Source organism: Dermacentor variabilis, chromosome 8 (genome assembly GCF_050947875.1).
Source record: "Dermacentor variabilis isolate Ectoservices chromosome 8, ASM5094787v1, whole genome shotgun sequence".
NCBI lineage: Eukaryota > Metazoa > Arthropoda > Arachnida > Ixodida > Ixodidae > Dermacentor > Dermacentor variabilis.
Genome location: NC_134575.1, coordinates 93,956,534 through 93,969,540, shown reverse-complemented (window position 1 = coordinate 93,969,540; position 13,007 = coordinate 93,956,534). Strand labels below are relative to the sequence as shown.

Below are 13,007 nucleotides of genomic sequence, written 5' to 3'. Positions count from 1 at the left end.
TATCATGGTTTTCGCTCGTTAAATAATTTGATTATTTACGTAATTTAATTCGATTTCACCACAAGCCTCAAGTTGCGCATGCGTTCCGTCACCTGAAAACTGCGTGGACGGTCGCATCTGCGCCTGCAAACGGAGGTCGGGTACGCTTAACAAGTGGCTCAGCAAGCCAGCTTGCCTCTTCTAACCCCTAAACGCTGGTTGCGTTCAAAGGTACATCCATTTGCAGAGCTGGTCTTCCAGGGCATCCTTGAGCCAGATGAGAAGATGCACGTGAACACTAACTCGCAATCTTTGCTGTATGTAGATTCCAACAGGGCACGTTGGATCTGCTGCGTTTTGTTATTATTTGCGTGCGTTTCTCAAAAGAAAAAGATACAAATTTTTCTTGAAACATTCCGAAAGGCCTTTTAATGCATGATTGAGTCTGAGAACCTTGTGGAAAGGCAAGTTCGCAGTGACAGTGCTTTTGGAGCTCGCTTTATCTTGTGGACGCAGCAGGCGTATTTTTTGATAGATTAGAAGTGAACCTTGTTTTTTAATAGTTGTACACCTGGTGAAGATCCTTCAGGGAACCTATCCAAAGGCTAATGTTCATTTGTCCAGTTTTTTTTCTGCTCATTTTTCTTCAATATATGACCTGAGAAAGAGGAAACCGAGTCGAGCACGTCACTATATCGTGTATTGCTTCATATGAAGCATGAAGAACCAGGGAGAGGTTTAGTGCTGTCTTTTCAGTGTTAATTTAGTTTAGTGATAGAAAGGTCACTCAAGTGTCTCTCACCGTTGTGAAACCTTCTTTCTGCGAGGGCGACGTAGATGTCTCGGATCAGCATGAAAGCGCTCACGGTGTCCAGATCCGCAAAAGCTCCAAGCAGTGTGCACTGCGAATTCGACGGCAAGCAAATTGAGTACGAGTGACACAGGATACATATAATCACGACTGTGATTACTTGGGCCAGAAGTCAGGGGCAGGTAAATTTCAGCAGGCAGGGTTTTCGGCCTAGCGCAAGATAAGAAAAAAAGAATGAGCAGAAACACCTTGACAGGACGCAAGAAGCAAGAACGAACGTTGCGCTGTCTTGTTTAAGAATACGTAAATTCGATCAGCCTCGCCTGCTGAACCTGTTAAAAATGTTAGTGAGAAGTCTCCATACGGTACTGAACACATCCGTTATGATGGTGTGTGGGTTTGCTGGTGCATAGATGTCCACATTATTATGACGCCGTGTTGGTTGAACAAGCGTTTTCTTTATACAGTTCTGCAGAACAGAATTTAAAAAAAAAATGGGTCATGCGGCTAGCTGCTCTTCTTTCAGGTATGTTACTGGAGGGCGTGGACATTCATTTCACGAACATAAAAAATAAATGCCTATTAATAGGTTGTTGGTATTCAATGTTCATTGTTACACTAGAACATCTATGGCAGATGTCAAATTGAAGCCGGTGAATCCAGAATATTTCCTGAAACAAATTTTGAAGCTAGCTCCAGTTTTCGGATACATGTCCTTAAACTTAAGGCAAGAGGTAGTGTTCATCCACCATTTAACAAAACTTCTTTTAAAGCAATACAGGACAAGTCCAGCTAGAACGCGAATATAAATAACGTCAACTGGCTTTATTCTCACAATTCGCGCCAAGTGTCTGTCTTGCGAACTCACTGACTGAAATACCCAAATTGCATTGTGTGCATAAAATGATGCATTTAGAGGTTATTTACTGCCTCGTTTTTGGACATTTCAATAATCCCGGTTGAATTATTTTGGAAAGATTGTGTACATATCTTCCAGTGATCAAGCTCAGGAAGCGGAAATAGGCTAGATCTGTATTCCTATCGTGGGCACAGACACATATTGCATGTAGAACTAAAGGACAGGCAGGTGGAAATTTTTTTTGAAATTTCGCCGCAAAATTAGGTAGCGCGATATGACGCGGACAAATCAGAAAAAAGCCTAACAAGTACGAGACATGCTAAGCACATCGACGAATAGTTTATTTTTGCAAGCCGAACAGTTACTATGTATCATGGAAACGGGCAAAGTCAAACAAAATTATTGCAATTATCGTGGCTTGTAGCTACAGCTTTCTGTTAGGTGACTGGGTGAACCGCCTGCGCTAACCTTAGCAGCGAATTCATAGGGCAACGGCGGACAGTGATCATAGTCACATACGCAGGATTAGCGCGTCGCACTGTTGTATTACTTCGGTGTCCTCACCGATCGCCTCTGGTTTTTCTTTAGTATTGCAACAACTTGACGCCCTCGCCTTTGTGAATGGCTGTTTCGGCCAGGACTTTGATTATTCGATATGATTACGCATTGCACCTACCTCGTTTAGATTTGCGTATCCTAAGTTACTATTGACCATAAACGGATCAGCGAGCTATATAATTGGTTTATTTGTTGCAGCTCGTTCTTCTATCGTGTCGACGCGGGTTTAGACTGTTCATCGAAGCAGATGATTTGATTTAGATTTTTCTAATAGCTATATTGGTTATCTTGTCTTTTCTCACAAAGACAATTATAGCTATTATACTTGCTGGCCAAAAAACTGAAATCTCGTACATTGTCTGAGGCTAACCACAAGACTACTTTTAACGTTCTTCTAGCGTCAACGAGTTCGTTTTATAAGTAACAATAAGCTACCTCACTATATTTACTCATCCTGGCGCCTTAAGATTAAATAGCGAAAAGCTGAGCAGTATATCAAGCTTACTTACGCCCACCAACACGACGGCTCGAGAAACCTTCGTCTGGAAAACAAAGTTTGGAAGGTTAGTTATTGGCAGTCATTTTAATATGTAAAAAATGCGCCAATGCGCATTTTTTTCGAAAATTGGGGGAATTCGTGTAAACACGTTTTAAGGTGTACTACCATATAATTTATGCTATATCACAAAGGATATTAGTGCCTATAAGTTCTGCAAGGGTATATCAAGACATTGTTTTGACATACCTCCTCCACGCAGAAGTCGCGCTGTTGTCCGAGACACTGAAAATAAAAGTTTGTTGTTTTCTACGTATATGAAGTCACTTTGAGTAATACAAGAACAGGCCTAGTTAACGAAAAATTATGCATTAACTCTACCGGAGTTCTCTAAGTATGCGTAAGCATACCCCCCAGTTTCAGGTTGGCGCAGCCCAAAATTTCAAGTTGGCCAAACCCCAAATTTCAGCTACGTCACAACTAAAGTTTAAGTTGTTCCACCCCTTAGTAACAAGTGGACCCACCCCCATATTGGAAGTGGGTCCACTCCCATATTCAGTTGGTCCACCCTCAATTTAAGTTGGCAAACCCTCATATGTAGTGGGCCCACCCCTAAATTTGAAGTTGGTCCACCCCCCAATGTTAGGTGGGTCACCCGTCAATTTTAAGTTGTCCCACCTCTTATTAACAAGTGGACCCACCCCAAAATTTCAAGTAGGCCCGCACCCATTTTCGTTGGGCCACCCCAAAATTAAAGTTGGCCCACGCCCAAATTTCAAGTTGACCCACCTCCAAATTTCAGTTGACCCGTCCCCACATTTCAGGTTAGTCCACTCCCGCCTTTCTGTTGGCCGACACCTACTGTAGGCTTCCCCATCTGTTTTCTTGGAGCCCAATGTATCCCTGTCGGTATGCATAAATCTTAGATTGGTATTCTCTCAGATGAATTTTTTTCTTTCAGTTGTTCTTTATCACTTGGCTACTAATCTCGATTTGCACTATTATAACATATAAACGTTTTACCTTAACGAACTACGCATTTTTGTGCAGATACAAGGCATTGGACTGATCCCGTGAGGGTCGAATTTTACTGGGGCACTCGCCAAAGATTGATTACGCGTTAATAGTTCAGTGACGTTCGAGAACGTCTATTTGCATCCGAACAACGACAGGTGCAGCATCAGCGTTTCTATCCTAAAAGATGACAATACTGAGGTTTATTATTATATTAAAACATACTTTTATCTCTCCATACCAAAACACTTATTTAGAAGAACGCTGCCATAGTCTGTCTACTGCACCTGTAAGAACTGCGGGAACACCAAAGTAACGGTATGAATGTGTGCATGCTGCTAGCCTATGTAATTTTTCCATAATTTTGTTGATAATAACATTGTAGCGGTACAATAGCTGTATCCACAGCCTTAGGTAGAGTGTAAATGATACGAGTATATAGCTATGACCCTCCCGAAAGACCAGGTAAATTAGGCCATGAAATGCACCACTTCAGAACAGATTTTATAATTTGGCAGCATCATTTCAAATTCCGTTTACAACGCTGCTATTATTAGTTATTCGCTTTCATCTTTCATGCTTATAATATTGCGATAGCAAATAAACGGACGCCGGAGGCTCATTCAAAGTGTCGGAGTCGCTGCCGTCGCTACCACCGCCATTGTCGGATATGGTCATGACGACGCCGCATACGCGGCTCGCGAGAAGACGTTTACAGGGCCCAGATATGCTGAGTGCGGTTGGCTGCAAACTCGACCAACCGAAGCAGACGCACCACCAACGCTGGTCTGAATCGCCTCAGGGGCGGAGAAAAGTCGGCATAGTGCCTTCCTCTGCTGGCAAGAGTTTTCTGCGCGCACCACAACACTGTAAGCATGCTAGCATTTCTGGTGAACGGCCGTGTGCGTGTCCTCTATCTCGCTTGGGCAGTAAACGTCGAGCTAACCTTATCCACTATTTCACTGGACGCTGAGTAAAGCTGTTTTCCATCGCTCTCATCTCGTACACAACCGAGGTGCGGCAGCCACAACGCCACTGGTGGCGCATGCAAGCAGCAAAAATTTGAAGACCACTGGGCACATTTAATGGAATTTGGAGGAATTCACTCAGCGAGACCTCTACGTAACTTTACTGCTTCCAGAAGCACTTGTACTTAAACTAGACGGAAGCGTCAGCCGGTCACCAGTCCAGATAAGCAATAAACGTTTAGAGAATTGATGGGGAAAAAGTAGCGGTAAAGGGACTGAAACGAGCGGATCCATTGCAGGCATAGTCCGCGACACAAGGTAGATAGAGAAGATTAAAGAGATATATACGAACTAGGTACAAGGAGAAGCATTGGTAGCATACCTGAGTAACTAAAGCAGGCCGGGTGACGATTAGGTGCCCGCCCCGTATCATAGGGGATGCCAATAAGTCAAGATCATCATCATATCGTGACGCCTCTCAACGCGCCACTGTTATGAAACGCCTGGCAGCTAGCTGCCAAGGCACTGTTCCTTTCATCCATAAATATTTGTCACGCGTGATGCGTGGCGCCGACATGTCACCTCGGCGTATAGCTACAACAACGTCAGAGCAGCTTAAGCGCAACTCTAAACTCTGCTATCACGGCCAGTGGTTCGTCTTTCGGGTGAGGCTGGCGCATATTTATTACTGCCTCCTGCTGCTTAAAATGCATACCGCCACCGGATAAAAGTACCAGGCCCGTGCGTACGCCTCCAGGGTAATGTTATCTATTCCGCACCACAGTGCTCGCTTTGGGTATTATTGTTTTTACATTGAAATGTTGTGGATAATACTAGTGAGTAGATCAAACATGTGGCACGGTAGCAGGTACGCCTCGTCTTTATTGCATTATCATCATCAGCAGCAGTCTGGCTACACCCACTGCTGGGCAAAGGCCTCTCCCATACTCCTCCAACAACCCCGGTCATGTGCTAATTGTGACCGTGTTGTCCCTGCAAACTTAATCTGATCCGTCTGCCTAACTTTCTGCCGCCCCCTGCTGCGCTTCCCTTCCCTTGGAATCTATTCTGTAACTCTTAATGACCATAGGTTATCTTCCCTCCTCATTACGTGTCCTGCCCATGCCCATTTCTTTTTCTTGATTTAAACTAAGATATCAGTAACTCGCGTTTGTTCCCTCACCCAATCTGCTCTTTTCTTATCCCTTAACGTTACACCTATCATTCTTCTTTCCATAGCTCGTTGCGTCGTCCTCAATTTAAGCAGAACCCTTTTCGTAAGCCTCCAAGTTTCTGCCCAGTACGTGATTACTGGTAAGACACAGCTGTTATAAACTTTTCTCTTGAGGGATAATGGCAACCTGCTGTTCATGATCTGAGAGTGCCTGCCAAACGCACCCCAGCCCATTCTTATTCTTCTGATTATTTCAGCCTTATCATCCGGATCTGGGGTCACTACCTGCCCTAAGTAGATGTATTCCCTTACCAATTCCATTGCCTCGCTACCTATCGTAAACTGCTGTTGTCTACCGAGACTGCTAAACATTACATTAGTTTTCTGCAGATTAATTTTTAGACCCACCCTTCTGCTTTGCCTCTCCAGGTCAGTGAGCATGCATTGCAATTGGTCCCCTGAATTACTAAGCAAGGCAACGTTATCAGCGAATCGCAAGTTACTAAAATATTTTCCATGAACTCTTATCCCCAATTCTTCCCAATAAAGGTCTCTGAATACCTCCTGTAAGCATGCTGTGATTAGCATTAGAGAGATGATATCTGCCTGCCTAACGCCTTTCTTTATTGGGTTTTTGTTGCTTTCTTTATGGAGGACTACGGTGGTTGTGGAGCCGCCATAGATATCCTTCAGTAGTTTACATACGGCTCGTCTACACCCTGATTCCGTAATGGTTCCAGTACTGCTGAGGTTTCAACTGAATCGAACGCTTTCTCGCAATCAATGAAAGCTATATATAAGGGTTGACTATATTTTGCACATTTCTCTATCACCTGATTGATAGTCTGAGTATGTTTATTGCTGAGTAGCCTTCACGCAATTCTGCCTGGTCCTTTGGTTGACAGAAGCCTAAGGTGTTCCTGATTCTGTTTGCGATTACCTTAGTAAATACTTTGTAGGAAACGGACAATAAGCTGTCGGTCTTTAATTTTTCAAGTCTTTGGCGTCCCCTTTCTTATGGATTAGCATTATGTTAGCGTTCTTCCAAGATTCCGTTGCACTCGAGGTTATGAGGCATTGAGTATACAGGGTGCCCAGGCTTGTAGAACAATTTGCCCGCCATCATTCAACAAATCTTCTGTTACCTGAACCTCCCCAGCTGCCTTCCCCCTTTGCCTAGCTCGCAAGGATTTCTTTACTTCTTCCGGCGTTACTTGTGGCATTTCAAATTCCTCTAGACTATTCTCTCTTCCATTATCGTCGTGGGTGCCACTGGTACTGTATAAAACTCTAAGAACTCCTCAGCCACTTGAACTATCTCATCCATATTAGTAATGATATTGCCGGCTTTGTCTCCTAACGCATACACCTGAGTCTTGCCTATTCCTAGTTTCTTCTTCACTGCTTTTAGGTACACCGAAAACTCCTCCGGCGCCAATCCCATGGGCATGCGCGAAGGAAAAGTGAAAGAGAGGCGCGCGATTAGCTAGCAACACCTGAATAACACAAGGCCCGCCTACCCGATCGATGATGTTACACTGCCTGGCCCGCATTTTGCTTTGACGATGCTGGCGTGACGAAGGCGATGACGTCAAAATCACTCATGCCTTCTCGGGAGCATCCCCATTAGATTCTATGGCAGTGGGGCCAGGTAACATGACGTTATGGATGGGAGTGAAAAGGCCTCGTGCTATCTAGCTGGTGTTGAATTGGCTGCGCCTGTAGTGACGTCGTTGCATTCCGTCGCAGCGGAGCGCGCGCGTAGCAGTTTCTCTCAGTCTCAGGAATGGGTAGGGCACGCGTCATACGTACTCATTAGAAGCAGGCCGCTTTCGATCAGCAACGCCGGGAGCAGAGCCGTGAGCGAGCTTTTCTACGCCGTACCGATGCTACAGCTCGGACACAAGAAAAGACTAGTGCAGCCAAGCGGAAGCAGCAAACTACGTACCGAGGATCCGGCAGCCTACCAAGCCGTCGTTTATTGAACCGTCGGAGTTGACCCAGTGATAGAGACCGGGGCCGCATGTTTCATCTTTGCTGGTTAATCATTTGTACGGAGTGCTTCTTCGGTGATTCTTTTTTTATTTTCTGATTTTATTTTGACGATAAGTTAAGGACATCGGACATCATCGCGATCAACACTCGTTGAACGAAGGACGTTACTGAAGCTAATGTTTCAACACGGCGACTTCTCTTTGTAACGGAAGGAAATGATTTCCTTTGCATCGTTTGCACACGCGGAATTTGTATGTGTTTATGGATATATATGGTTTTTTTAAGAGTTAGTGAATGGGTGCCAACGGAAGGAAAGCGCAGTCCAGGACGGTAGAGAATAACGTGATGTGATGACATTAGAAAATTTCGAGAAATAACTTGGAATCAGTTAGCCAGCAGGAGTGGCCTTCATGCTGCTGTGGGCACAAAAAGTAAGGTTGCTTAGGATTTATCCGCCTCTCACCCTTTTCGATTCACAAAGGAGAAGTACAAAAAGCGGTTGGAAAACTGAGGTTAAGGCGTCAATACAGGAAGCGTTTGCTTGTGATAGCGAGGGAACGGGTGTTCGGTTTGTTGTACTGCTTCCGGTCCTTCTGACCAGTACAGGTTACAAAACAGACAAAGATCGACGTGGGTAGGCGGCTTTTCTAAATCATGTCAGCTAACATTTCCAAGATATGACGAGATATCGCGTGTACATGTGAAAAACGAGCAGTAGATATCAAGAAACTGTTAAAAGAAGCCCAATTGTACTAAGACGCACCCGCTTCCTACTTAAAACAAGCAAACACACCCAGTTACATTGTTCTAGTTAACTTTTAACAAAACGACGTTTTATGCACTGAAACAACAAGTAACCGGAACGCTAATGCGTTTCTCCGCAAAGTTCGGGAATTTGTATCTCTAAACTGGTGTTGTCCTGAGAATTCATTCCAAGTGGATCCGCCTTGCGAAGTCTACTGCTAGAATTTGTAAATTGCAGTATAGGTCACAAGACATCTAGTTGAAAAATTGATTAGTGAGTTCTTGGTATTTAGTCAAACTTTCATATCAAATATTTGTGCAAGTAGTGCCCGCCGCTTAGAGTAGACCGGTTCATAAACGTGAATTGAGTTATCTGCCACAGGTAACCTTTACAGAATTTTGATAGTATTCGCTGAAGCACCCTGCACATATACCTTTAACCGTTTCCTCGCCTACTTGGTTCACGTGGGCCTACAGCTCACCAGGCTGCTGAGCTGAGGGAACAGGGTTCGAAGGCAACCGTGGGCAAACTTTTTTTTATACATATATCGCTCTTCTACGAACCTCTTTCACGCCGACATGTGTCACTATAGATGCTGGACTGCGTATGCACCTCTGTTCAATGAAACACTTGGACGCGGACTTGCAGCACTGGGTATTTACCGCTCAATCTGCGTTGGTCTTCAGTTAATCTCTTTGATGGTAACCGGGATTACTGAGTCTGTGCCAGCAGGTGTATCCCGCTCTTCAACGAATGTCGTATATACCACCTCTATACATACGACAGGGAATGCGTCGCTCTACAATGAAACTATCTGACACCGACTTTGACCACTTGGTATTTGCCACTTGATAGGCGCTAGTCTGTAATGAACCTCTTTGATGCCAACATGGATAACTGGGTATGTGCGTGTACGTCTGTGCCGCTCTTCTATGAACGTCTATGACGCCAACCTAGGTAAACACGTATGCTTGACTGGCAATGTACTGCTTTACAATGAAGAAAAGTATCTTTAAAGGTCCTCCGATGGTGGGCCGAATCAAACCCTCGTCACGAGGTTTCCTCAAAGACAACAACCAGACGATTTCGCAGGCTGCGCCACAAATGCACTGGGCATGTGCCACCTTTCAATTAACCTCTCGCCAACTTGGGTCACTGAGTATATCCCACGGGATGTGCGGCAAGCGGGGCAACGAAGCAGGAAAGGGACTGGTGGAACCACAGTCATTGCAAGCGTAGATAATGATACAATATTTTGATAGAGGTTTTAGGTATGTAAGCTGACATCGAAATGAGGTAAGTAAAGAGCTGGATAGCAATACATGTGGTGAAACCTCATTAAATCAAGCATTCTGGCTAGCTAAGTGACATTGTCCTCCATATTATTACCGCGAAGCTGTCTATTCGTAGGACCTGGCGGATCGCGTCGGAACGTAGAGGAACAATTTTTTATACGTGGGCCGATCTTGAAGATAGCGCAATACCGGGCCGACCCGAGGCGAAGGGGAAACGGGCATTAGGCACTAACCATACGTGGGCCGATCCCGGACATAGTACAATGCTGCGCTGACCCGCGGCGCAGTTGAAGCAGGCGTTTAGCAATACCCGTACGGGGACCCGTCCCGAAGATAGTACAATGCTAGGCCAACCCGCGGCGGAAGTGAAACAGGCTTTAAGCCCTCACACATGGGCCGACCTTGAAGGTTGTTGAATACCGGGCCGACCCGCGGCGGAGGTGCAGTTCGCCATTAAGGGTCGCACATTTGTAGCTTCGCTGGTCATCCTTCTTCACGCAGTTGGTGGGCACTCAATCTTGTCGTCCCTTTTTAAACGGGATGAGAATAAACATCATTATCATACTCAATTATTCGACGCGTTCGCGCGTACCGGCGCAGCACGCTTCTCATTTCAACAGCCACGCGCGATCTTCTCGACAGCGCGCTTAGATTGCGCCGTACCTCTATAGCAAAAAGAAAGAGAGGGGCTCGGCTGCCGCATGAGGCGTTTCTTCACGTTCACACGCACCGGTGTGCCATGCATTACGGAGGCCATGCGCAGGCTTCTCGATGGCGCCTAAAGATGGCGTCGAGTGTTCTTAGGGAACTTCGCGAAGCGCGAAAGACGAGTCCCGCTACCGTAAACGCCTCACATGTAGCTCATTTCGACGGTGGCATTAGGTTGTGTGCCGTATTGATTCAATAATAGTTGAATTAGCGTTGACAGTAAACGGAATATGTGTATTGCCAACATTTTTTAATTTCATCTTTAAAAAGGCGCGTATTATAGGAAAGATAAAATCTCTCACCTTTCCAATTGAGAATACGTCGGGTATAGTTGTCTCGATGCAAGAGGTAGTTGAAGCAAGGTTTTCCGTTGAGAGGTTTGTGTTCGACGTCATCTCCATTTCTCGCGCAGTAAGAACACCTGAAAAAAAATTTCACGCTAGGAACAATTATAGCAAACCGCATTTAGGTATAATTTGTGCTAGCATGCTTTGAGTCAACTTTCTAGCTACGTACCTGCATTCTGCACAACTGTACGAAACAGAGTGTACTTGAATAAATGAAGCAGAAAAGCACAGTCGATACTGCTCGTGTGACAAGAACCCACACTAATTATATCTTTTGTAGAGGAACGTATTGCCTTTACGTGGATTATTTCTTGTACAATTGTTCACGCTAAATACTATAGGTATTTCTCAGTCAAATACCCGTGAGCAAAAAAGAGCCCCTTAAACGATAACTCTGGCTGCTATCACACATAGGTGTGTGTGAAAAAAAAAATCAGAAGTGCATTCAAGAACTTACTTGAAACCTTGATCTGGGCAAAGGGAGAGTCAGGAGGACATGATTCGGTACCAAAAATTTTCGAAAATACATCTTTGTAACGTTCTCCGCGCCGCTTCTGTGCTATTTTCTCTTTGCTTTTGTCATGTGTTGAATAACTTGTATTTGAGAAGGCATATTAGATTGATCTCTACTGTCGGAGTAGAGAGTAGCTTTAAGAATTGTAAGTGCACACCCAGCTAAAATTTTTTCATATCACAAGAGAAAAAAACCTGTATAAATCGTATTAGAGCCATCCGATCTTAAAACATCTATTTTCGCTTTGTGACCCCTGTACCCATCCTTGAACTCTAGTTTCTGATATCGTAGACGCCCTTTACATGAAGCTTCATTAGCTATTTCTCATACTTCCTTAGTGTCGCAGCTATTATTATAGCTAGCATAAGAATAGAAGTTGGGGATAAAACTAGTAGTTTCCTGCTATAAGAAAATCCGCAGGATTGTTGACGTATACAATCTTTTGTACTGTAGCTTTTTCTTGTTCTTTCTTCTTCTGCAACGGATTTTCTCAATAACTAAGGTCAAGTGTTGCAGAGGCAAAATCCTTGGTTTTCTCTGATTAAGAAAGGGCACATAGGGTTCGTACGCGATGTTTCTATTTCTTTTACGCGGTGGAACAACTTCAATAAGCTAATATATCCATGTCATATCCCGGAAACATCTGTACTAATACAGCCAATCGTCAGAACAGAACTTTCACCGTTAATAGATGCGATTTTTCATTGAGCTGCACGGTATTTCCTGCTTCAGAGGGTACACATCCACCTAAACAGCCGTCGTAAGGGTGCAGTTGGGTTACTCTGCGGAAAATATTGCGAGGATATCCTCATCATGACGGCCACAAGAACGAGACTATGTTCCGTGAACTCTAAAGCAAAAAAAATTGAAAGCATCAAATTTACGGAACTGAAATCATGCTTAGATTTAGGTTCAGATTCGAAGAGTTCTCGTACGTCGATCCAGGCTGGGGAGTGCACGGTACAGCAGTTCTTGAATTTGAAGATTAACACGAAAGTGATGTCTCTATTGATGTCGTCAAATAAATTACGAATATTCGCTTGGTTTCTCATGAATGCCAAGTCGCCGGCAGGGACAAAAAAATATCACCTACCGTTAAGAGCCGAGGAGATACATAGGGGTTTGAAGGTTATATAGAACAAAGTGATCTTAAGGAGACGCATACTTCCACTGAGTTGTGAGAACACGTTCGTTCTAGTTCGGGGAAGTGTTTTTTGTGAACGATGCTGACCTCTGACCGATGAAAAAAAGCATGTCCTCCTTTGTCGAAGCAGCAGACTGATAGCTCAATTTACCCACAGCTGTTGCAACGTCAAAACTAGGTCACCTACAAATTGATTCGTCAAAATGATCAGCGAAAGGCTAAGCAGGAAAAAAATTACTGCAGTAAGCCTCTAGTCGGAGATGTCAGATAGTGCGTAAGCATACTTTCGAGTCCCTCATTCTAGAACACGTGTCTCTGACGTATCTGACCGACTCTCATCCTATGATGGCGATGTTCTCTCGCTTTATTCTTGTTTCTTTTGTTTTTTTTGTTTAAGCGG

At 44.3% G+C, this 13,007-nt stretch overlaps 1 protein-coding gene across 1 annotated transcript in view; it reads right to left on the bottom strand.

The window, feature by feature from the left end:
- The window catches only part of LOC142591190 (uncharacterized), a 38,450-nt gene extending 25,811 nt beyond the window's left edge, over positions 1-12,639 (bottom strand). Inside the window, exons 1-5 of the mRNA XM_075703557.1 lie at positions 12,557-12,639; positions 10,905-11,023; positions 2,953-2,988; positions 2,717-2,749; positions 782-881 (exon numbers count right to left, since the gene is read on the bottom strand). Of these exons, the coding sequence (XP_075559672.1) occupies positions 782-881; positions 2,717-2,749; positions 2,953-2,988; positions 10,905-11,023; positions 12,557-12,626 (358 nt within the window). The 5' untranslated portion in view covers positions 12,627-12,639. The remainder of the gene's footprint in view (positions 1-781; positions 882-2,716; positions 2,750-2,952; positions 2,989-10,904; positions 11,024-12,556) is intronic.
- Positions 12,640-13,007: the final 368 nt, after the last annotated feature.